Below are 27,329 nucleotides of genomic sequence, written 5' to 3'. Positions count from 1 at the left end.
CCACAGTGGAATGAATCGCCAACTTATCCAGCACGTTTTATGCAGCGGATGCGCTTCCAGCCGCAACCCTGGGAAACACACACACACTCCTGTACACACTCGCATACACTACAGCCAATTTAGCAAATACAATTCACCTGTACCACATGACCTTGGACTATGGGGGAAACCAGAGCACCCGGAGGAAACCCATGCATCATACCATGCATCAAGGCAATTGTGCTACTCAATGCGCCACCGTGCTGCTTTTTCAAGATAATTTAGCTTTCTGTTTTACATTTAACTAGTCAACATCAAAACAACTCAATTCAAGTAACATTCCTTTTATTTAAAACGTCCAAAATCATCTGGTTAAAGAACGCCCTATTCCCTAACAGCTGCCCATGAATATTTTGTGGTGACAAATGAATAATATTATTATCATCCTTTTACAATTTTTGTATCCATCCAAATAAGCCAAACATTTGCAATCGATTAACCAGTGGAAAATCATGCATGTTTCCTACTGCTTGGTCTGTGCGCGAAAAACCAGTCCACACTTACACAGACAATCTCACGTCCTCTGCAGACCCACAAAGATACGCTTTTTGCACCAAAATGCATCCGACCATAGTTTCTGAATTTCCTAAAATGTCGGGGATTCGAGTTTTACTTTTGCTTTCTAAAGTTGCCATTATTTGTATGCGTTTTTGCATTACCTTTTCGAAGCTGATCTACACTTTTTAAATCTAGTTATTATTATAATTTTTTGCAATAATTATTCTGTAATTTATTTCACATTTGCTGTATATTTTATTAATGATGTTAATATTTGACAAAATTTATACATAGACCTATCTAAAAAGCTTTGGCAATACTGTAAATGTAAGAGAGAGAGAGAGAGAGAGAGAGAGAGAGAGAGAGAGAGAGAGAGAGAGAGAGAGAGAGAGAGAGAGAGAGAGAGAGAGAGAGAGAGAGAGAGAGAGAGAGAGAGAGACCTTTACCTCTCAGTGGGTGCACATGGGTCCTAAATAGCATAAAAGTAAGAGAAATAGTGGATTTCTTTTATTTCAGCAGCTTTTTTAAATAACTTTAACCCATTGAAATGAAAAGGTGTATAACAGTGTCTTAATAAATAAAAATATAGTTTAAAAATTACATTATTTTTAGTTTGTCACATGTTGTTGACCATTTATGTGCTGTGGGTAAAAGGTGCGTTTCAATTCGGCTACCACCGCAAGTATATTTCAAACCTGTGGGAAGCATTTGTGTGTTTGTGCTTTTATCATATGTTTATTGTCATTAGAACTGATTGTAAAGCTGGCAAATTTTTACATTCAATGTCTTTCGTTTACAAAAATGAATCAATTTTAAAAAGCTTATTAGACTCCATTTTCAGCAGTAAATTTTTATTTGCCAAGTATTTAAAAAGTGCATATTTCTGTTTAATACGAATAAGTGGAGACGATCTGCATTTCATAACGCATTACATTAAAAAGCTAACTTAATTTCACTTGACAACAAAATAAGTGGTTACAAACCACCTTTTAAAAGCAGCGAACCTGATACCACAAGTGCAAAAACTACATCAGCACACGTGTGGTTCAAGACCTCCAGAAGAAACTACAACAACAGACTTCCGCTCTCAAAGAATCACATACCACTGATCGGAGGCCAGCAACCTCGAACAAAATTCAAACCAGATGCACTGTCGCCAAAACCGCAGTACTGGTCTCATATCAGTGGCGAACAGAAATCCAACCGTCCTACTGCTTCCTTTTCAGGCATCTCCATGCATTTATCTGACTTCCCCCTTCACCAGAAGAGACTCAATCTTAACAGAAACAGCTGCAGCTCATTCACACAATCCTGACACTACAAACTGACCTGCTGCTATAGAGAGATTCACTGCTACCTGCTGCTCGACAACATTACTTAGCTCATTATCAAACTACATAAGCTACACACAGACAAACCCAACAGGTAATGATGCTCATAATTACTGTGGTTTTCACCAATACATTAATTACTCGCATTACAGGGACGCATGTAATTACAGGCTACAAACACGGATACCATTTGATTGACATGCTGTAAAATACTGTTTATGGTTTAAGTAATTATTCTAGCAATAAATAAAATTGTGGGAGTAAAAGCAATAGCTCAAAGTTTATTGTTAGGTGGCCTGAGATTAGAAAGTGTCAAATTATTTTATTTTGAATTTTTATGAGAAGAGCCAACATTCAATGACCATAATTTATAAAAGGCTTTCAGAAAGTAAAGAGAAATTAATTTAAAATGCCTTTTGATATCTGCACAATCTTCTTCAGCATATCAATGAACCCTCTTAGCTAGACTTTGAAATTATTATAATAGGAATTAATTGAATTTTACATGCAAAATCATTACAATGATACTTGAATGTGGTGAGTGGGTTTCCAGTGCATTGCCATAAGGTTGTGAAAGTGTTTTAAGTGCACTTAGTATCTTCATTTGCAGGTACTAAGGTGCTATGGATGGATTTACTGTTTACTGACCTGTGTATCTTCGTGTGTCAATGATAAGCAGTTTCTAAATAGCTCTACTTTGTTATTTAATTCAAGTCCACATAGCTTTTTTCATCTGCTAGACTAAAATCTCTTAAAAAAACACTTCCCTTCTCAATAAGCATGACTGTTGAGTTTAAATTCATGTCAACACACCATTAATAAAACTACCTCTAACAATTTAGTGGGCAAAAAAACAACACCACCCTATTAGGCCAATGTTCATTTCATAACTTCACAACTAAAAACGTTATCTACAAACATTTTCTTTGAATTTTTTTTCAAATATGGATAATGCTCTTAAAAGGATCCCCGTTTACAGCAGTCCACATAAAAGAGTAACTCCTGCACACATAAAGTTCACCATTGTTGTTTTGGTTGTCAAGTATCTGGAAATGCCTGAACACTGCCAACAGACTGAACTTATATAAATTATGATAGTTTACGCTGAGATAATAACACTTTGAAACACATTTACAAGCCACAAAAAACAGCCAAGATGTGCAAGCAGTTTTTAGTGAAAAAGGGTGTCAACCAAACAGACCTTGACATAAGATAACCCCCAATGCTACCAAAGAGTAATTGAAACAAAAAATACTAAACCTTTTTTTTTTCCAAAAGTTTATAAAGTTTCCAAAATTATATATTTAATAAAAATTACTGCTCTACATAATAACTAATATTCACAATTATTAGCGAACTCGTACTTGCACAGAATGACAGAATTAGACTTAAAAATTCCACTAATACGATTAGTACAAGCTGAGCATTTCAACAAAAAAATTATACTTGACTAAACATAACTAACAACATTTGACACAACAAAATAAAACAAAAAGAAATAGATATGGACTAGGGCTGCACAATTAATCGAAAAAAAGATTGTGATCTCTATTCGACCCCCACACGATCTTAATCCAGCATTTCTACGATTCAGCCAATGATATTTTCAAGCTCAGGAAAGAAGTCTTTACATTGTTTTATATACGTTGCTCAGCAACATGGACACCTCCAAATAATGTTAAACAAGTCACATACTGTATTTATAAGGTCACATATTTATAAGGTATCATTCACCTAAAAAATGTTATTACTGTCTTCATTTAATGACGTATTCACGGCGTTGAAATCACACGTGAGCTGTGTGTTTACTACAGAGAGGACACATGTGCCTTAGAACGATGAATACTTTAGTGAACTGTAAATAACAAGTAATAAAGTTGTAAATAACGTTCAGTTTGTTGCAAAGAGCAATCGCTTGGGAGCCCCAAAAAAAGAGTATTCTTTTTTTTCTCAAAGTGACTGCAGCCATGACATGAACTGCACTCGGCAGTGAAACCGCACACCTCATTTAAATAGACATATTACATTTTGGCGTTATTACGGGCAAGCATTTGATATGTTTTTTCTTTCATAGCCAACACAAAGTGTTGTGCACAAGAATAAACATTTAACAGTGTCAGTATAACTACTCTAACCTATATAATGTTGGATATGATGCATGAGGGAATCTAATAATGACAAATGTCTCATTTTATTTTTGTGGAAAAAAAAAGTGTCTAATAATGTTGTCAATGACAGATAGCAAGCATATGTTGCAAACATAATAATTTAACTTTAGAATTATGAATATTTGTATTCGGATGTCATCACTTTACTGCGCATTTACGACCAGGAAAATTTTTTCAAGTCTGTTTAAGTCCACCGTTTTAAGTCTATAAAAAAATTTTAACAGTAGACTTACACATATGCCTATTATTATTATTATTATTATTATTGTTTTATCATGTTTGGGAAATAACAATAATAAAGTTTAATCATATTTTAATACTTTTTTTTTTTATATTTTATACTTTATTTTACATGTACAGAATTGGGAGAAATTCGGGATTTTGATTTAAAAAAAAAAACTGGGATTCTCATTTTAGTGTGCAGCTCTAATATGGACCAATGAACGATCGTGCCCATAAACACAAATTTTTCATCAACTGTCATTAACAACTAAACTAAACCCCTGCAACTTCCTTTACAATACCACCACAAGACAAACAGACATGGCTGAACAGCTTAATGCTTGAGTGTTAAGGCATCATGACACATGTATAAAAAGCCTCTCACCATCTCCTTGTGAACCCTGTTGTAGAAGAAACTGCTGTCCTTCATTCCACTGGCGTTCCAGCAGCTGGTCAATGCTGGTGGCCGCAGGGGGCAGCGTATCCGAACCAGACCCGAGCCCTGGAACCATAGGTCCTGCGTCATACCTTATATGAAGCCCACTCAGCGGAGACCTGAAATCATTTATAGACAGCAAATGAGATGTGTGTACACTCGCTAATACACCCACACGTTTATCAAACAGAGCTCATTCAGTCATAAACTAAAAATAGAAAACGATGCTCCAGTTTTTGCTTACAAACATATTCTAGACTGCTTCTATTTTAGCAACACAGCTGAACTCCTGGTCTGGCGGCCTGCCTTCAGAGACAGACGTGCTTCTCAGGGAAGCCAAACAGAGTTCACAGCTTGGCCAAGTGAGAGAGCCTAGGCCTGCGTCTCTGACACCATAAATCTCAGTGCGCTCTTGTTTGGACAGACAGCGATCTGTGTTATTATGAATGCATCCAGCTCTGGGCTCTACATCAGGGCTCTCAGGGAAAAGTGAATCTATCTCTGGGGTAATTAGCTGGGCTGAGATCAGCGCCACAAGGCAATAAATCTCCAGCAAAGGACTGTGAAGCCATATCACCCCGTGCGGGCGGGTCGCTTCACTGAGAAGCACAGAAACAGCACGTACAGATATTTGTAGTTCATCTAAGACGGTAAAAGAAATTTGTTGAGATAGTGGACATTATATTTATCAATGATATTTTTGTTTACAGGTTTTAATTTTTAATCGGACAGCAGCACAGACAGGAAAGAATTGGGAGCAAAGAAAGGGAAAAAGGATCACCAAAAGACCGAATTAAACAGGTTTTGCCACAAGCACCATAGTGCTGTATGTTTGCGTGCTAACCGTACTGCTGCAGACAACATTTTAAAAAAACATTCCCAGACAATTTGTTTAAAATGCAAAACACAGGGTCAACAAATACATAAAAGAGCTTTTATCCTTAAGCGGTGTAATGTGCATGAAGACAAAGCTAAATGAAAACTCAGCTGTCAAATATGTCCACGTTTACATAAATCCAAGAATTAAGGAAAAGGCAAGTGCAATGCAAAAATCTTACGGCGCAAAATATTTCATAAATGAGTTTAATGTGATATTAAACTTTTCACAATTGGGTTTTGGTCATATTATGACCAAGAAATATATAAACTTAATCTGAAAATATCAATATGAATGTAACGCATGCTTCAAACATTTATATAAACATTAAATACATACTAAAGCAACAACAATGCTACACAAAAAAGTTAACTCGAGTAACTTAAGCGACCTGAAGAAAACTCTAAAAATCAGCATACCTTTTTAACTACAAATGCATCTCTGAGAGATTTTTCAGTATGAATCCATTTTATATCCTCAGTCGCGGCGCAAAAAGCCAGATTTGTAACAAATACAGCATTTCTCCCCTCATATGTAGACATCACTGCCACGTCAAACTCTGAAGCCGGTTTGTAACTGTAATACGGGCGACAGCTGAGAGTTCAAAATGCCTGCTGTTCATAAGGCAAGCGCACAAGGGAGGAACCCAAGTGATTTGAGGGGGAGGGAGGGAAGGAGGGTGAGTGGAATATGTCGGAGCCTGGAGGAGGGGAAGTCGAGCTCAGGAATGTAAATAAGACTTACCGAGGGGAGAGGTTTGTCTTTGGTGAGTTTCCTCTTCTGGAGAAGCCGAGAGCTCCGTCTCCCAGCTCCTGATCTGAAAGATAAACAGAAAGCAGTCGATAAGGAGCCGGTGTGCAGATGTGTGCACCAGAGAAGCCTGGGAAACCGCTCGATCCATCGCCAGACTGGTAGCCATCAGATCTCCCTCATAGAAATCCATCTAGGGGCTAGAGAGTGGTCTCTCTGGCGGCTCAGCTTGCACACTGACACCACCAAGTGTGTCACTGAGTCACCTCTCTCTCTCTCTCTCTCTCTCTCCCCCTCCCTTAGTTCTTTCCCTCACCCCTTCTTTCTTCCCCATGGAGGCTCCCATCGCCCTGCCTGCAGGCCCCATGCCAGACACTGCTTTTCATTTTCTGCAGTGAAAGTAATGAATCACATATGCGCCTGGCCAGGCACAACCCCCTCCCCTCCTTTCTCTCTCTCTCTCTCTCTTTGCTCCCCACCCCCCTCAAGTCAAACTTAGCCAATCCCATTTTCCTCTTCCTCTCTGCTTCCTTTCCTTTTTTTTTAGTCTTGTTCTTTTTAACACTTTCCAGCCCACTAGCACCTCAAGCGCAGGCTGGCTCCAGTGGGGGTGTGGGCACATCAGTACAAGCAGCCCAAAGTCTGGTATGACTTATTATGCTGGTGACCCTTCAGCTGACCCTGGATCAGCCCTGAGGCTGCATTGCAGACTGGACCCAAAAGCATCGGGTATCACTTTACACAAATGTATGAAAAAAAAAAGAAAAAAAAAAAGAAAAAGGAAAAGACAGAAAGAGCAGGAGCAGGAACTGTTCTTTCAACGACACAGTGGAGACCTATGAGCAACAGGTGACCAGTTTAAGGGAAAAACACAAGCCAAAATCAACAAAAATTGAGCCAAAGCCTCATGAATCCTATGATTGATTATTAGTGTGCGTGTGTGTGTGTGTTTTATTCTAGGGTTGGACTGTTTACCGGTACTATGGTAGTATCTTGATACTATGGCTCCAAAATACTGGCATTAACGGTCCATCTATTAAATACATAATGTTGCATGTGGAAAAATCTCTAAAATGCTCACACGTGTGCAATAATAGACCATTTTATTTGAATAGTCTGTGAAGCCCTTTAAGGTTGCAAAACCGTGTAGAAATCAAGCCTTTTAAGGTAGCTTGTTGCATGCTTTCTGACACTTCAGTTCAAGCCCACGTCTGAAACAGTTAATTTCTGTTCCTGTCAATTTGACTTAGCTGCTAAAACAACAGCAACAATCTGTTAAAAAGAACAACTCAAAGTGAAATTTTAAAATACCTTAGAATTTTACCTGATTAAAAAACAACAACAGATGAAAAACCCAATTTTTGACCTTATCATATAGCCTAATTTGCTCTTTTTGAAACAAATTTTGTTTGGTATAATTTGTATCTTTATTTTAATGTATTTTTTGATGGTCAGTTATCTACAAAATAAACAAAAAGAACTGATGCATTTTAGGTGAAGTGATGTCCAAATACTTTTTTCAATAATAAGGGAATTATAAATTTAGTTCAAGTAGGCCTATTATAAAATATAAAACATAGTATTTCTGACCATTTTCTTTATTTCAAAGATTTGAGTTAAGATTACAGTGTCGCAATACTACTTGGTAACACCAAACTTCAGCTGGTATAGTATAATAATGATTTCACGAAACCCCTATTTTATCCTTTTTTTTATTCTGTGAAGTACATATATGACGACATTTGGTAAAATTATTTTGAATTAGATAATATTTTTATTGCTAATGTTTTAACTTCAGAAGAATAAAGATTTGGCAAAAACAATACAAACATCTAAAAACACAGAGAAAACGCAGCAAGGATTGTATTGTATTTTAAGGATGTGTATTGGTGTTCTTTAGATTTTTTAAATCTGTTTTTAAATCAGCGAACAAATCATCAATTTGAGAAACTCAAAGTAAAAAGTCTGCACTGTAGGGATATAAATCATTGATAATCCCAGTGCATTGAAAATAGTGGAAATAGAGCATGTTCCTAGATCTATAAGATGTTACAACAGAAATAGACATTCGGGATTTACACTTTAAACTCAACTCCACTTTAAACAAAGAATTTGATTGTTCTTGTTGTTTAATTCTTTGTATTTTTTCCATCTCTGTAGTATTTGTTTGACTTCTGGATATGTTGTATTGCACTGTAAAAATGCCAAATTCCACACAATTCATTTATGTTGTCACAGAACAAATCGATTGCGTTAACGTAACAAATTGAAGTGGATTGAACAAAACAATTTCCCAAAAACTTTTGAAATTATTCAAATAAACTGATTTGTTGATATGAGTCGTCCTGCTTAACAATTTTATTGTAGAGTTAAACCTTGCTGTTGTTTTGGATGTGTTGTCCTAAAATAATCAAAAACTGGTGCCAGGACTTTGCGATAAGCAAGCAAGCATTGCAGTCCCGAGCGGTGGTCTCTTTAAGGACGGGTGTTCTTCCTCCTATTGTTAGTCAAATGACCCCCTGACCTCTGTTTGAGGAGGAGGGCATGACTGATCCATTATTCCTCAAAGGCTGCGTCCTCTTTTTCCTCTCTCTCTTTCAACTGCTCCCCACCCCAACCCCCACAACAGAGTCCTGCAAGCTCATTCGTTCATGACGGAGACCCCCAGGGTTTAGGCAGGGTCCAGGGAAAGTGTTGAGTGGCCTGAGACGGGAGGGAGGGAGAGGCCGAGTATAAGGTTTGCCTGCTCCTAAACCCAAGGCAATCCCCTCTGTGTCATCACTGCGGTCATTGTGCAGATTAATGAAATGTTTGAGTGCAAGCATGCTTCATTTAACAGGTATGCACACTTTCGGCTCTCTGTCCTGGGGAGTTTTGTTCTCTGCGACCTGAGGAGGTACAGCTGACCACACATTCCACACGCACAGGGGAGCGGAGAAAGAAAAGGAGGATGAGGAGGAGAAACGGGAGACGAGAGCACAGGAAAGGATTTGGGATGGGAATCCAGTCTCACCTGCTGGGGAGCCCTCGGACTGAGCGATCAGTGCAGCCATGGCGGAGTTTGGATTCAGTCGGTTTCCGAACATATGGGATGGTGCCAGGTTAAAGGATCCCGGTAGCGAGTTTGCCTAAAGAAGAAACGTGCATAAAGTCAGAAAAAAAAAAGATAGAAGCAAATTCAAATAATGTGGGTGCGCAAGTCTCTGCACGCGTACATCATGAATGTGTCGGCCAAAAAGCCAGATGATAAAACACCATGTCAGCTGTATTTCCTGTGAGCCAGGAGAATTGGCTGAGCCTGCAAGAGCAGATCTACAGCTCGGAACAACATGCAGACCATGTGCTTCGGCAGCTAATTATTTAATCCTATTAAGCCATTTCCCTAATAATGGTTGGGATTGGTTGCGGTGTTGCTTCTGAGGTAGCAGCATATGTGCGACAACAAACTTGGTGCACAGTAGAAACCACACAGACTTTCAACTGATTTGCATTTAAATCCCAAATTTTTTCTGTAGGAAGATTATAAATTACATAAAAGTATCGGGAAAATTTAAAGAACTGAGAAACAGAGATGCTTGATCTTGTTCCAGTTCAAGGAGTAAATAATTCAGGATTACTAAATTGATCAAAAGTGACAAACTTTAAAAACATTAAAAAAAAAAAAAAAAAAAAAGTAAAAACATTTAAATTGTCCCCAAAATAATTATATTTTAAATTAAAACTGCTCTTTTTCTGCTCCAATTAAAAAAAAAGGTGTAGAATAAATGGATTCGATAGAAATGTTAGAAAGCTTTTTCATAATAAAAAGGAACCAAAAAAACAAATTAGCACTGATCTTACATTACTAATAAAAATTTTACTTTGCCGAAGGAATGAATGACATTTTCAAAAATAGAAAAATCAAAGAGCTTATGTAGCTAGGCATGGAACGATAACCAGTTTCAAGGTTTACCACAGTTTGGAAAAATCAAGATTTTAAAACCGCTAAAACTCTCTGTTGTACTGCTCCTAAGGTATTTGTAAGGTTTTTTTTAAATACATATTTTTAAATCTGCGTTTTTGAAGGAAGAAAGCAGACATCAATTATTTATTTTAACTATTTAGCCTGACATGTTTACTGTTATTATTACTGTGTAAATTATAAATATTATAAATGTTTCCTAAAATAAAATATATTGTGTTCAATGTGGAATTTTTTTGTTTGTTTTGTTTTACCCAGAAATTTAAAAATAACTTATATTAGAGACTTAATCACAACCGTAAAACCATGCCATTTTTATCCAAGATTATCATACCATCAGAAACATACACCCATGCCTATATGAAGCTAGCAAAATATTTCAAAGGATTACTGCTTTCACATAAATAGTCAAAAATGAATATGCAATACATCCTAATAACTTAGTCCTGTTTATCACTGCTTATTTTCACAAAAGATAGAAATAGAAATAACTTTTACAAACGGCCAGTGAAAACATCTAAAGGCTGTTAAAAAGCAATATGTCAAATGTTTAACAATTTAAACTCTGAAAAATGGGACAACTTCAACTTACTAGAACTTATGTTTAGCTGCTTTGACACAATCTACATTGTAAAAGCACTATAGAAATACAAAATAATCAAATGAAATGTTGCATAAATGAAAATCAGATTTAACTTTTAACCTGACATTGAATTGAGCTACCTCACCCTAAAATTCATAGTAATAGTAGTAGTAATAATAATAATAATAATAGCAAAAACAAAGTAATTTTTATAAAATAATTTTATCTCTTAATTTAAAAATGTGCTTTAAAATGTGCTGCAATTTCTAATGTTTTTATACATCTACACAAAAAATGCTATCCTGTATTCCGCAGACCCCTCACGGCCCCGGAGGCCCTCCCCATTCCTCAGCCCGGCCTTTGAGGCTGTGTGGAGAGAGGAGGGAGCATGAGCCGTATGAAGAGAACCCCTCATCCCACAACACAGCTCTCTGTCCAGCCTGTCAGCCCTCGTCCCATCAGCACGCAGAACTCAATGCGCCCGCACTGGGGAAAGAGGGACAGCCGGATTGTTTGAGGCTTAGGGCTCTCAGCACCATTGTGGAGGTTAACGAAGAGTGGGACAGAGGTGGGCCTAGGGGGTGTGTGCTGGGGTCAAAGGTCAGCTCTGTCCTGCATGCAACCACACATTTTTTTTCTGTCCAACCATTCTTTAATCCACAAAGGGAGAGTCAGTGATGGAGAGGAAGATAGGGGAAAGATGCTAAATGAATAAAAAAGGAGGACTATGAAATAATTTTTTTTTTTCACAAATTATTTAAATTTTTATAGATTTTTCAAAAATATACATATTTTTCTAAACTTCAGTTTAATAGTTAATATAAACTTTAATAGTCCAAAAACACAGCTGATTAATTAAAATCATGAACTTTAATTCATTTAATTCTTAATTGAGAGTTTAAGTAAACTACTTGACGAACCCTAGAATGAAATGATTTTCTCAAATTAAAGCGTTCGTTTGTTTTTGACAGATGGTGAGTTGAGCGTCTATGTGTTACTCACATAAAATAAAAAAATGCAGGTGAAGTGACTCTCAGATCAGCCATGTAAATAAAGCTTGTGTGATCATGTCCTCAAACAATAAGACAGCATAATGTGGTTCAGTAGTAATAATTAGGGCCAGACAGAATCTGCAGACAGTTTTTGCTATTTCTGCTGAGAATTTAGTAAAAAATCTGCAGATTTATGTGGAACGACTTTGGGAGCATCAGAACTAAAATGTGTGCTTTTACATCAAGTATATAAATGGACTTTATTGTAGATATACACAAAAAGAAAAGATTTCCAATACATCAGATATTTTAATGTTTTAAAAAGTAGGCACTAATTTATATATATTTAAAAAAATTAATTATTCCAGTTAAAACTGTAGAAATAGTTAGTGGAAAATTCTAAATGGCTATAAGCAATATCAAATGATTCTCGCATGATTAATAACATTATAATTATAATATAGAGGTAATAAATTCAATTCAATACATTAATACAATGACAATAATAATAATAAAGTTTAAATAGGTTTATTTGGTGCCCAAAAACAATAGGTGTTATTAAAAAGCAACTGTTGAACAACAAAGAAATGGCAATTGTTATTTACTTCAAACATAAGCGATGACTAGACTTCTAGATTGCAGCTTAAACTTTGAAAAACCTTTCTTGATTTTCTATAGGAGCTCATGCTATTAGGCATGGGATGATAACCGTTTAAGCTTGTTTGGAAAAGTCAAGGTTTTAAAACTGCCAACATTTTCTTCTATACCGTTACTACAGCATGTGTAAGATTTTCTTTTATTTACATTTTTTAAGACAACAGTGTCTCCAGCAGAAAAGATATCCAAAATGACATTTTAACTTGTAATGAAACCTGTGTTTTTAAAACAAATGAAAAAAAACTAATGATTCATTTGAATTATTTTGACATGTTTACAGCTCTAAAATATTTTAAATGTTAATGGTAATATTTAGGGTCAGTTCTTGTTATTTCTGTGAAGAATTTTGTACAAAAAAAAAAGAAAAAAAAATCTACGGATTTATGCAGAACGATTTTGGAAGTATCATAACTAAAAACCTATTTTATGAAATTTAAAAAATACCTTTTTAACTTCTAACGTTTACAATGCAAATATAATTAGATAGACTTATTTGGTAAACAAAGTAAATACAAATTTATGTATTTACTGTATAGATACAAATTTACAAACATTTACACAAGTAAATAAATAGACTCAATAATGAGCTAAAAATCTGCAGAAATCTGTGGATTTCTGTGTGCGCATATTGCGTGTGGGCCTAGTGATAATTCTTTCACATAAAATGTGCAGATCTCATCATTTAAAGTATCTTATGGTTTAAAATTCACATGCAAAAACAATATCGTGATTTGATTGGGTGTACAGCTCTACTTTTATGTTATTCTTTTAAAATAAAGCAAATTCCATGACGCTCTGCATTATACATCACGAAAATCATACTCCCCTAAAAAATGTATCACTCATTTATTCCGCCAACTACAATTTAGTCAAAAAAAAAACATTGTTTTAAATGTCCTACAACATAAAGCTTTGGACTAATGGGGGATATTTGCAAGTGTGTGTTAGGAGGGGCTCCACCACAAGAGCCCTGCAGCATTAAGGCCATCAGTAGGTCTACTTCATCTCCTAATGTAAGGCCACCCTGCCTGCCGAGAGGGCAGATCTGCACAAACAAAGCCCTGTTGCCTGGAAACGACCGGTTGCTACAGCAGCGCAAGTCAAGACAAAGATGCTCATGAGAGCGGCAGAGATGGTGCTCAGTGTCTAGTGTGCTTCCTAAGGGCCCATTTGGAGCAGCGCTGGAAGCCGATTAGAATGACTTTACTTTATTATAGCTATCCAAGCGTTTGCTGTTTTTCTGTCATGAGGTTGGGGGGGGGGGGGGGGGTAGGGGGTATAATTGATTTACTTATTTGCTAATATTTGGAGTTAATTATTGAATTTGGAAAAAAATTCATACCTTAAGATGTACGAAACTGGGAAAAGGTGGCAGTAAATTAACTTTTTACAATAAATGCCCTGCTTTTGTACTTTGCATAAATCAAAAGATTTTAAAGAATATACAACACAGTCTCAAAAAAATGTAAACAATCAAACTAATAAGGTTTAGATAACCTCATATTTAGCTTAGAATGATAGAGCATTCTCCTTCTGACCGTTATTTAAAGTTAATACAGGAATAAGTGATCATAAAATGTATTGAATTTTATCTATTTAATCCTTCTTGCTGGCAAATGAGCGAAATCTAGCGATTTAACCGATATTAGTGAAGTATGAGGTTAAAAAGTGACAATTTATTATTATTTTGGGGTTGCACAGTGATCAATTATTTTACTAAACATGCATGGCTTTTTTTTGGTTTATAAGCTGCTATTGTTACACTGATTGACACTTTCGTGGGTATTTTTTTGTAATGAGCTTTTGTTTTCTCAAAAATAAATAAAACAACAAATTTAAATGTACAAAGTACTTTAACCCACCAATAAAAAATGTTTGTGATTGCATTTCTTAACTTCTATGTAGCTAGTTAACACACTCAATGCATTTGTTTTTTTGTGTTGTCAAGACAACAACGGAGACTTTTGAAGATAGTCTTGTGGTTGCTGTTTTGAGTTATCTGGAGCTGTATGACTCACAAATCTTGAATATCACAATATTATTAAATATTAAAATTATATTAATATCAACAGCAACACTCTCACACACAATACCCAACTGATTTAGGCCTTGCCTAGCGCCATAAAGTGCACTGTGCTTCTTTTTTTCTTGTAAACAAAAAAAGCTGTGTGGTGCACCTTGCGTTTTTGGAGCGTAAATCCGCGTTCAGTGAGATCGGCCCCCAAGACTAATTTATTTTAAAACAATCAAAATAAAACATTTTGAATACTAAATCATCTTTTTTTTTTGAAGTATGCCATAAAATATTTCAGATTGTCATTTAATGTGTTTTTACAATAAAATTAAAATCAAGTGTCGTAGTGCAAAATGATGTTTGTTTGAATTTTTTAAACAACAATGCTGTGTGTGTAAACCATTATTTAAAACAGTCAGTCTTTAAATTAATTTATCAGTCTTTATTTAAAACAGTTGAAATATGATCAACTGTTTATTTTAATGTCTAAAACCCCTTTCAATCTTTAATTACTGACTCTTTTAAATACAGGTAATACAAAACTGGTTACAGCTCTTTTCTCACAATATCATTGTTTATTTGACCACACATACTGCTCTGACTGGCTAATGCAAACACAATCACATTCACCATGATGTTCATCCGTTAAAACCATACGCTTAAGCAGTCTAGTCATAAATACTTTAAATGACTCAAAACACTGTCTTTTAAGAGCTGAAAAATGAGGTCTGAAGTGACAAACTTTTCTTCTCGCACTGACATGTTATTTAGACATGTGGCCCTTAGACAATTTCCCCTCATACTGTTAATTTATTACAGAAATGGCATAAATATTGCATTAGAACAAACTCAATCTCATTCATTCTGTAGAAAAGAAAAAATAAATCACGTCACAAAGAAAAATGTGGATTATTTAATGCATAAATAGCTACACCCAGCGTTTACATCCGAGCCTTTTAGGAGTTAATTACTATTTGTGCTGTGAACGTGCTCAAACAGCATTTATCTTGATAAAACTGGAGCAAATTAGAGTGCGGTACAAAGATGATGAGTATAATTTTATTTAATTGGTTAATTTTGTGTGAGATGATGTATTAGGAGTATGTGTGAGCTTAAAGTGTTGTGCGATTAGCTCTATTATTTTTCTTTACAGATATGTGTGCTGTTTCATTACATTACAAAGTATGAATGCATTTTATTGTAGATACTCACAAAAAGCAAAGGCTTACAATACATCAGATATTTTAATGTTTTTAAAAGCAGGCACTGATTTTCAGATTACTTTTTTATATTATTCCAGTGAAAACTGCAGCAATGGCTTGTGGAAAACTTAAAATTCTAATTATAAGTGTCAAACGATTAATAACATTATAATTATTTTATAGAGGTAATAAATTAAATTCAATACATTAATACAATAACAATAATAATAATAATACAATTTAGAGCAACAAACACAACACTGTGAAATCATGATATTTTTATGCTAGGTTATCATACAAGAAGCGCCGCGACACAGCGCACGACAGTTTAAAGTATCACACACCAGACGCGCACATTCGCATGATATTTAACATGAAACTAATCAGATGGCGCTTTATGGCGCGGCTAAAATTTAAACTGTGTCCCGAGTCGTGGTTGGGCGCCGCCGACAGCCGCAGACTTGCGGCGCCGGTGTGTGTACCCTTGTGGAAACCTATGTTTAGAATTCTAAAATGCATGGCGCTGCGTGGCGTTGCACGGTGCCGAGCGGCGCTTCTGGTGTGCGACCTGCTTTATACTTGCCCATGCCTACACGTTATTAATCTTTACATTGTTTGTTTTCTCCTTTTGCTTATTTTTTTTTTTAATTACTGTGAAAATAATTATTTGTCCTACAGAAATATTTGTTAATGCTCATTGTGTATACTAAAAAATATATCATAATAACAAAAAAATAAACCGTAATAACTAATTACTAATAGCTAAAAATTTTAAACACTGGTGGTGTATTCATTTTTAAATACCTAGTAAAAACCATTTAAAAAAATCTATATAACAATTGTTTTATGGTAATATAGACCCTTTTCACATCTCCAGGTTTCTCGGTAGCGGAAATCTTCATAGTTGAGTAAACTGTGGAAATATAAATTTCTAGCATCTAATTCCAAATGAACAATACTCTACGTATAACTGAAAAGTTATTTTCTTTGGTTTTCTTTAATTAAATCATTGCATTGACGTGCCATATAGGAGGGACATTTAACCTTGCCTTGCTGACTACAGACTTCATTTGTATGCTAAAGTGATGTAATTAATGGTTTCACAGCATGGCTGTATCTATTGTAATCCCTGTCTCCAGAACATCATTTGCAAATTGTTGTAATGATGTACTTATCTATTGATGAGATCAGCATAGCACCCAGACTTCATTTGCAACCATGGCACCCAGACTTCATTTGCATGCTTTGTTTTACTGCCCCCCATGACTGACCCCACCTACATGCTGTAAGATGTATAAAATGTATTGTTTTGCTGTGGAGTTGAGAGTTTGCTTTCGATGACGCCACAGCCACGCTGAGTTCCTCTTATTAAAAAGGATTCTGCTTTGAAGACAACCGAAAGATTCTCCCTGGTTTTTTGTGGGCTCTTAGAAGTTTACAACAAAACTTAGAGCACAGTGAATCGAAGAGTACAACAAATTATTTTTTGCAACCTTGTTTGATGAAAAAATCCTTTATGATGGTGTTATCCAGACTTTCAGAAAAAGGAAAGAAATTTTGTGAGCCTGATAATGGCAGCAGTGGAAAGAACAACACCAAATTAACTCTCAGCCCCATAGATACTGCATTACAAAAAGTATGCATAAACAGCAATTTTTTTTTGTAACTTGACTCAAAGATCAGATAATACATTCATAAACGCATATAAATGTTCATACATACTTTTAAAACTCTAAATATTAAACACTTAAGGACTAAGATGCTGATGACCGTTTAACACGTCATAACAGTCTTGTGAAAAGCATCTATTGATTTTAACATTTCTTTTTTTTTTTTATTCACCCATTTTCAAAGCAATCAAACCAACTGGGAGTGAGGACGTGAAGCATGCAGGTCCTATGAAATCTATTCAACATCATCAGCTGTATTGAATACTCACGTGTGTGGATGGGGTGCTTGTGAACGGGGCGGCCGAGGGCAGTGACGTCAGTGTGGGCATAGAAGTGACAACAACTGACTGATGAGCCGGCAACTCAGAGTTTGAGGCGGACATAGACCCTCCGAGCACGGCGCTGGGCAAAGGACAGGCTACATCACTGCTGCTGGGGTACGACCCTGCAAAAAGAGAGCAATTACTGTAAAACAACATCACCGCCAAGCCAAATGTTCTCTTTTGATTCCCACTGAGTCCAAAATAACATTGTCTTGTTTATCAGCAGGAGATCTGGCATAGCAACTGGGGGATGTGAAACAAATCAACGCAGGTTATGACCTGTAATCTAGTGGTAAAAGCAAAGTTTTAATAGCTGTAAGGGCAACCTCTGTCCTCCAATATACCTTTGCTGGTTATCCATCTATCTTTCGAGCTGCCCCTGAGATGAACTTTGTGGACTTTGAATGGCCTGTCTGACCAGCAGACACCGTGAGCGAGCACAAAGCATTTTTGAATCCTCTTAACATGCTCTCCTCTCCGGCCTCCCGGTGACCCAGAAAACAGTTGCCTGAATCTGACGACTCACTGTTTCTTCTGTAAAAATGACTGAGGGCCTTTAAGGTGGGGCTGGAGTGCCGGGGAGGAGTGCGGTCCATTCATATTTATGTGCTGGTTCATGACATGCACAATGTTTGTTGTTGCCGTCGTTTTATTGATTTTTTTTCTCTCCTTTTCTCTTTCCCTCCTCCCTTGCCACCATTTCAAATAAACCCAGCTGATGGCCCAGGCTGACCCGTTGCAGGAACGAGAGAGGCCCCCTTTGCCACACAAAGAAAATGAATGGCTCACGGCAGTCTACATTCACTGCTGAAACAAGGAAACATTGTTGGGTTCCACGTGAAGCATTTACAGTACCAAGCTCCCGACTCCACGTATAGTATAAATAAGCTCAGACATGGTTTTACGATTATGGTTTTACATTTAATCTCAATTAGTTAGACTTTTTTTGGGAGATTCCAATGGTTTTGGAACTTAAGGCATTAATGATTGGTTTAATCTTTAAATCATCATGCTGATCTGGTGATCTGGTTAATAATTAACATTTCAGAAAAGGTTAACCGACGGAGCATTTGATTAGAGGTTACAAGACATGAGCAACCAAACAAAGCAAGGACAAAGATCCTGTTATCTGGTGCTGATCGAACGGTCCCGATCGATCAGGACTTAACATCTCCTCCTGAACCCCCCCACCCCCCCTTATCAAATCAGAGGAAGAAAGGGGAAATTTCAAATTAGATTAGCCAGCATTTCAAGTCAAACCCCTGTCTCCTCTCTCAGCAGAAAATCCATGCGAGTTCAGAGGGAGGTTAATGACGAGGCTCAGAACCTGATAAGGATCCACAGCACTTTTTTTTATGGACGAAGAGAAGCAAGCAAGGACTGTTTGGAGGTATTGTTGGACATCAGTAGAACATATTTAGGCCTTTGACGTAGCAGATGTTTTTCATTTTAATGTAGTATTGTGAGCGGAGATGGATGTTTTGAAGAGTTTTGTTTCTAGCTTCAAGTTATGTTATGTTCACAAACAAACAGTCAGATTTGACATTTCTAATGCATGTCGACTGAGAGTGAGGATAAGTTACGACACATGGGTGCAGTTAATGTAGCAAATGCATGCATCGCTCAAGAATGTTTACTTGAATGGATAGGATGGCTGCATAGTTTCATCCAGAGTAATAAATCCAGGCTTACAATGACAGTTGAACCCATAATGAAATGCTTTTTTTAATATGTTCCTTCAAACGTGTGTGGCTTCCTTTCAGTGGAATTTAACCTGTGATATTTTGAAAAACGTCTCCATGTTATTTGCTTATCTGTCAAATGTGGTTCAAATGTTAAATGTTGACTTCAATATCATACCATGTTAAAAGGAGGAAAAGAAAGTCATACAGATGCACTGTACTATGCAGGGCATGGAAAAGAAAAATCCAAGGTCTTCAGTCATTTTATTTATTTATTTACTTATTTATGTATTTATTTATTTATTTATTTATTAAGTTGCACGTATTTGAACCCGGATGCCACATTTTTGGAATGCAGTGTCATGCAGGATATGGAGCAATAATGTAGCTGTTAGCAAAACTGTCAGAGACATCCTTCTAAAGCATGATTACCAAGAAAAAAAATCTTCAAAATTGCATTATGCATGAAACGTTGCTAAGAGCTACAATTCTGCAAGCATCTACATTTTTGCCTGGTTAAACAAGCTAACAGTAGCTGCTGAAAGCCGATCAGCAGATAATGGAAAATCAGAATTGATACATCTGACGAAGATTTTATATATCATTCAATGCACAAAAGTTGCATAGTTTATTTTCCAACATTAACGGGTCATTGTGCTCGCAAGTCTCTCAGCTTTGCCTTCTGATTTCAGATAAAAAAAAACAACAAAAATATTCATCTCTTCTCGAAATAACACCCCATATTAGGCTTGGGCAGTATCCAAATTTTGATACTGTCAAACCTCCTCTCTATTTTACCTTGGTATGCGGTATTACCGTGCAAAATTATGATGTAAGGCTCAGAGAGCTTCACCAAACTGTTGGCTTGTGCCTAAACCATTCAAAAGCTGAATTCCATATAGGTGTCCTTAGGTTTGAGGTATTTCCATCCTCACGATCGCCTTTATGTTGCACAATTTGCAAATTGCCTCGTTTGTATTTACCGCCTCTTCCTTCTCATTTGGTCGAAACCCAACATACTGTCAATCTGCAAAAGTTGTGTTCTTTTTCAAGACCAGGTCACTTAGGCCCCGTTTACACTGACAGTTAAATGTGACCATAATTCCGATTTTTGGCTCATATGTGACAGAGATCGGATCTGTTCTTTGACCGTGTAGATTGGTTCCAGGCCTCCTTCATATGTGGAAATAAATCGGATACGTGACAATGTGACTCATGTAAACAAGCAGATCGGATTTATTGAGGGCTTCTGTTTTGCACATCATTAAACTTCCGACAATGTAGTACTTCTCTGCAGTTTAATGACGTAGAAGAAACAGCATGTGGAGAGGCTGATGCAGTAAACAACAACAGAGGACACATGAAGTAAATTATTTTTAATATTTAATCCTTGTCTCCTATGCAAGTTCATTGTTTTTATGATGGTATAATGGTATTGAAACTAATGCCTTTGCTATTTTTAGATCCCACGGTATACCATATTACTGCCCAAGGCTACCCCATATAAAGTCCTACACCCATCCAAGCCTGAGATGGATGTTTGCATTTAATAATAGCCCCCACAGCTTCTCCTGATAAAGCAGTCATCCATCAAAAAAAAAGAAGCTGGAAGCTTTTGAGGGAGGACGAGACAGATAGATGAGGTGGAGCACTCTGCTGTAGCCCTGCATTAGCCATGGCTAAATATTTACAGTCCAGCCAAAGGCCAGGAACAGGTGAAGGCAGGGATGGGTGGGAGAGAATGAGCCAAAACAAACAAAGAACCTATATGGTCTTGAGAGAGGATATAGGGCAACAGAGAGACTGCATATAGTTGGAACTGACAAAAGAAAAAGTTTTTAAGTTCTAATCAGAAGGAAAGAAACTACCTGAATAACAGCTGGATGGTTGCCAAGCAACAGGGCAGTCCCACAGATAAAGCTCCTTAAACACTAGAGCTGGCATGTGTGTGTGGCGCTCTTTTGTCAATGGTAAGATTTTGCAGGTGAGAAAGCGGCTGCAAATGAGTGAGAAATAACGATGTGACCACGTGTGCAGGTTCTGGCTCCAGCTCAGTGAGCAGGAAGGCCAGTAGGGGTCAGGGCATTTCTATACACTATCTTGAGCCGGTAAGAGATGTCGGCTCACTCTGGATCCCGAGCGAAGACAACATCGAGGAGGAACAAATAAAATTTTAACTAATTGCCTGTTACGGGCTCCTTCTCTCCTCCAGCTCCCTCGGGCTCAACAGGTTAATGTGCATCTCTATGGAGATTCAGCGGGCCACTCTAAGCTCTCAATCAGGTAGGAATGAGGAAGCACTTTAGAGAGCACCTCCATCCACTTTTACCCTAATGAGCTTCAGCACAGACCAAAACAACATCATGCTGGTTCCCAGGCTTCTCTTTGAGGAGAGCGGACCACAAATGGATTCCTTTTATTTCTTTTTTTAATAAACGGAGATGGAAAAAATTGCGATTCAGGGCAAGATTAGGACGAATTAGAGGAATTGAGCTGAATACGATATTGAAAAGACTCTCCATGTGTAATTCCTGAAAAAATAATTACCTCCGATAGGCCAAAACAAGACAATTTACGATAGCCCGTTAGATGCAACCATAAACCTCCAAGCCAACATAAAACAACACTTGCAACCCTTTTTACTCTTTCAATATGATGCATTTTAAAATACAATAGTATATTCAAACACAAGACTGCCTTTGGATCAGGAAAAGTGGCCTCATCAAGGCATATGCTTGCACAAGTTAGCTTTAATTGTAGGAAAACTGGACTATTTTGAGCTTTTGTCAGCTAATTTCATCTTCCGGGTTTAAAATCATAATTGGGGTGGTATCAAATTTGGTGACGTAGCACTCAACCCCTAGCGGATCCTATGAGAAGAGCCTGCTTCCTAACTGTTCATGAAAGCATGTGTTTTCTGATGACAGACCTGTCAAGCTGGGAGATGGTATGTGCGCAGTAGATGGCAGCTCATAAAGTGTTGTAAGTGTTTGTTTCTGTGCTGTATGAGTTTGTTGCATGGCTTTCACCTCATACTGGGCTTGGTTGGCCATCAGCTACAGACACATCCAAGCTGTTTGTGTGTAGCCATCATTTTTGTCGAGAGAGCTACGAGAATTGGAGAATGGCGGACTTCGTCATTCATAAGTTTGTTACCATTCACTCATTGCCTATCCATGTTGTGGTATTCGCTCATGTTTAAAATCTCCCAGATTACCCCGGCGTACTCCCTTCACTACAAGCTTCTGTGTCACTGTCCACCTTTATTACGGGTTCTCTCTGTGGGCATGTAAATCTGGGCTATGTTCATGTTTTTTTAGGGTGTGGGTGCATAATCTGAAATAATTATAGATTGTATACACATTTACACAGTAACATGATTATCTTTAAAGTGATATTACAAATTGAGGTTAAGTGTATATTAGAGTTGCACGATTCTGGCTAAAATGAGAATCGTGATTTTTTTTGCCTAAAATAACGATCACGATTTTCTCATCATTCTGTAGATGTAAAATAAAGGTTAATATAAGTGGGCTATTATTATTGTTATCTCAAACATATGGTAAAACAGCACTATGCTTTGTGTAGTTGTAATGATCATAGAAATGTACACTAGATGTTGCCTGGCCTATTGTTGTCTATTGGAAGGAATGCATCAATAGCGCCGCCATCTTGCTACAGGGTAGCGCTCCTTTGAAATGAATGCGGGACCAAGGTACAGTGGAGGACTGTGGCCATCCAAAGCCAGAGATATACACATATACCTATGATCGGGAGTTTTCCTGAATGTTAGTATGTAATTTTTTTTTCTAATTACAAAAATTATAATTTTACATCACTTTTCTACATTGATGGGTCAGTGACCGCACGGGCATTCCTGACAAACAGCTTGTGTTTGTGTATACAGAAATGTACTATTCACCCTCCCTGTTAAATTTAATCTAATCCGTGTCCTGAAACACACCTCCTTTCCTGCTTTCACTTCTCATACTGACGTAGGGAGCGATTCGTTTGTGAATGAATCCCCCGAACGACTCTTTCACTAACGTTAGCAGACAATAATACAAGTTTCTGGCAGCGCAGCATCTCGTTGTCATATTTCTTTTGCATTGTTTGCTGATTTTATTCAACAAAACTAGCATAAGCTGAGTGTTTGGTGCAAGTTGGAGCTGCTTTGCCTGATGGTGAATGCAGTAAGTGACTGTTATCATCAACAACGTTACCTGATTAGCACGAAAGTTCAGAACATACAAAAACAGAAAAAAACTTAATATTACCTATGAAATGTTCTCCCTTTGTGCTTTGTTTTCTTTGTTTGCTCGTTACTACACATGTAGACAGCGCTAAAGTCCCGCATCTTCACGTAATAACACCGTCTTGACTAGTGCGGTTGAATGACATTTGTCCTGGGAGCACTGTACCAATGTGGTGGCGCTATTGACGCATGCTCAGGGTCCCTATGCAATATCTAGTGTATATATCTATGGTACTAATGGTTAAAATGGTAAATTTTGTATAGACTTGGAATGGTGAACTTGAACAGACTTTAGATTTGTCCTAGTCATTAATGCTAATGATAATTCTGATGTTGAATTATTGTGTTTGAGGCATTTGCTTACTATCTGTAATTGTCTGTTTAAAATCTGTCACTGACGTGATTTTCGTGAATACAGAAGACTGGGTGGGTATTTTTGCATTTCGGCGGGTTTTGGATACTTTTGGGGCTGGAATTAGTCAGCTACAACTGGCAACACTGTGAGTGCTTACGGTTTCATTTCCACTGCTAAGAGCGGTTCACTTCCCACGAGGCTCCCAAACGATCACTCTGTGGCACAAACTGAATGTTATTTACAACATTATTAACAGCCTAAGTTCTGTTCACTAAAGTAGGCTTCATTCAGAGGCGCGAGCACCCACCGCCCTCTCTGTGGTAACAGCTGATGTTCAGCTCAAGTCACGTGTGATTTTGCGGTCGTAAAATACATTACATGAAGACAGAAATGGCATTTTTGAGGTGAATTATATCTTAAAATACAGGATGTGACTCCTTCAAAATCATTTGGAGGTGTGAACAATGTGAAGACTTGTGTGGCCACTTTCGCTTCTTCCCTGAACTTGAAAATATGATTGACAGAATCGTAGAAATGCTGGATTAAGATCGTCTAGGGGATCGAATCGAGATCACGATCTTTTAACGATTAATTGTGCAGCTCTAGTGTATATAGTATTTTAGGTCCCACTTTATGTTAAGTGGTCTTAACCAATATGTAATTAATCTGAAATTTGTTACAATGTACTTTGTGTAAATACACGTTTTTACATTGCAATTATGATTGATTAAATACCTGCATGCAATTACATCTGAAACTTAATTTATAAATTACACTGTTGACCATTTTACATAAATAGATTTATTGCTTTTGAAATACACATTAATCAAAACTAACAAACCAAAAAATATGCATGCGCTCACCGGCTCTGCACACACTGCTTGACATGAATGAATCTTTTTTACGATAATAACTGTGCTGTGTTCTCATAAGGGGTGTCTGATGCTATTGACATATAACTAATTATATATAAGTATATATACTTATTATACTAACCTCTCGCCTTTAAATTGTGTAGATTTGGCAAATGTTGTTACCTGCAAACTCATTCACACCATCCTTATGGTGAATGCTTTTATTTTCATAGCGGACTTTACTTAAATGTAAATGGTGGATTAGCATTTACCACTTGATCGCTAATACAATGTGGCATTATTTGTAACTTTAGAATGCTCCCACAAATGCTCCCAAATATATTTTGAGATTGAATAGATAAAATTTTGGGCGCATATACGATCAAAACAATCGCAATGTCAATCCCAGAGAAATGTTCTGAAATACATTATTAACACAGTAAGTACAATGTATTTATTTTTTAAATGTAAGTACATATTAGTTAAGGCCATTTCATATAAAGTGGGACCGTATTTTATATTGTCTATGAAATTACAAATTTTATATGTAATGAAATTTTATTTAAAGGAAAGATGGTTTATTTCAATTATTTCAATCTTACCCACAAATAAAATCACTAGAAAAAGTAAAATGATTTGTGTCTAAGATTTTAGTCTGAACTGGTGATTCATTTGACAGTTGCTTAACTTCCTCTTTTTTCCCTGCTTTAACGGTCATCCCCTCCCTTCTGAGGCAGCAAAAGATTCTGAGGTAAACCCGAAATGAAATAAGGGGGTTACAAGACGCTTTAAAAACAAGAGTTGGTGACATTAGTTGAAAGTCTTTTTTTCTGATATACACCTGGTACAAAACAGTGATACCACATTAGTTCGAAATATCACACATGACTACATAAAGCACTGAAAATAAATGCTTTTAATAAAAGGGCTATAGGATGAACTTAAAACCTAAGAACGGCCTCACTGAATATTTAAAAACCAAATACATTCGAATTTGATGGATGGTTGTCTTTTAAGGCCAAACGATATTGAAAATCAAATGAAATAGGAAACTTATCTACACAAACTATAGACTACTTTCTGCCAAACAACTCACGTTTTTGCTCACCTGGTACGGCAGGTGGGGAGCTGACAGTCATACCCTGTAAGCTTCCATTCCTGAGGAGGGACGGGGACTTTTGAATCCCCAGACTACTGGTACCAGCACCCACTGCTCCTACACTTGCAGTACTGCTGACAGTGCTCCCGCGGCAGACCATGTTACTCATAGAGGATGGCGAAGGGGAAGTGGATGAGGGCATTGTGGATACGTGCTCTCCCGCATCAGTGGTTTTACTGTCCTGGGTGGTGAAGCAAGGTCCATATCGGTTCCTCCAGTTCCCTCTCTTTTTCTTCTTTACTCCATCCTCGCCAGTAGATGAAGAGGATGTTGCAGAAGAAGAGGACGAGGAGGGCTGTGGTCGTTTGTAGCTGGCTGAGGCCAGGCTGCCCAGCTCCCCAGTCGTGTGACAGTTTTCATAATGCTTGCTGGAGCTTGAGCTTGAGCTTTGGGAAAGAGGTATCATGCTGAAGGTGTTGAGAGCAACCATGCTTTCAGAAGCTCCGCTTTCTGCACCACCCTTCATGTGGCAGCGGCCAAAGGATGGAGGCGTGTACGAGTCGCCAGCCCTTAGGCTGGGATCAGAGAAGCTGAGGAAATCAGACGTGGGCTGAACCACAGACCCACTGGTGGCTGATTTGCTGCTGCTGTTGCTTCCTAATAAATGACCTGAGAGGGAGAGAAAAAACAAAAATGCACCCTAATGTTATATTAACAGACAGATGGCATAAACCGACAGACTGGTGGGATGAAATGTGTTAACAGTACAACCTTTTTTTACTTTTTAAATACCCAGAAAAGAATAGATTGAGCACTGAACTGAACAACTTTATTAACTAGTTGAAATCCTGTACACAAACATTCACTATTATCAAACTCTGTACATTTTCTGACATACTACAAAAGACAACATAATCATTTTTCATAACTGAAAAGCTCAAAACCTTTGTGCTGTAAAATATTTTCATGAAAACCTTTTTTTTCCCTAGATAGATTAATAAATAGGTCAAAAGTTATTTAAACAAAGGTAAACAAAAAACCCCACAGGTCTTTCAAAAACCAACATCATTTCATCTAGACAAGACTTTTTTTTTTAAAGAAAGCCCATTCAATTTATTAATGACAATAAATAAAACTTAAAATTAGAATTATTGAAAAAATTTTAAAAAGGCAAAAATCTTCAAAAAAGCAACAAAGAAACAACCCAACCTAAAACCAGTCAGTCAGTCATCATCTCCCACTCCAAGTTGGACCAGACAAACTTGCAGGAATCTAAACAATCAGGTATGCAAGCAGACAAGAAGGGTGACCCAGATCTAGGTGTTCATTCAAGCCCTCCCCTCAGGGAAAGGACTCGTCCT

The 27,329-nt window shown here is 37.1% G+C and overlaps 1 protein-coding gene across 50 annotated transcripts in view; it reads right to left on the bottom strand.

Moving 5' to 3' along the window:
• Positions 1 to 27,329, bottom strand: part of mllt10 (MLLT10 histone lysine methyltransferase DOT1L cofactor) — a 72,417-nt gene that overhangs the window by 9,384 nt on the left and 35,704 nt on the right. For 28 of the 50 annotated variants that reach the window (XR_015524390.1, XR_015524397.1, XR_015524398.1 and 25 more), the window contains 5 exon segments: positions 25,978 to 26,637; positions 17,670 to 17,845; positions 9,335 to 9,449; positions 6,316 to 6,388; positions 4,644 to 4,813 (listed from right to left, as the gene is read on the bottom strand). Coding sequence is in view for 29 of the 50 variants with exons in the window: in XM_087308531.1 (XP_087164657.1) it covers positions 4,644 to 4,813; positions 6,316 to 6,388; positions 9,335 to 9,449; positions 17,670 to 17,845; positions 25,978 to 26,637 (1,194 nt within the window). In the remaining 21 variants the exon portion in view is untranslated. 50 annotated transcript variants of the gene reach the window in all.

Source organism: Danio rerio, chromosome 24, assembly GCF_052040795.2.
Source record: "Danio rerio strain M-AB ecotype USA chromosome 24, GRCz13ab, whole genome shotgun sequence".
NCBI classification, from domain to species: domain Eukaryota; kingdom Metazoa; phylum Chordata; class Actinopteri; order Cypriniformes; family Danionidae; genus Danio; species Danio rerio.
The sequence above is the reverse complement of the archived record's forward strand: the minus strand, read 5'-3'. Positions and strand labels throughout refer to the sequence as shown.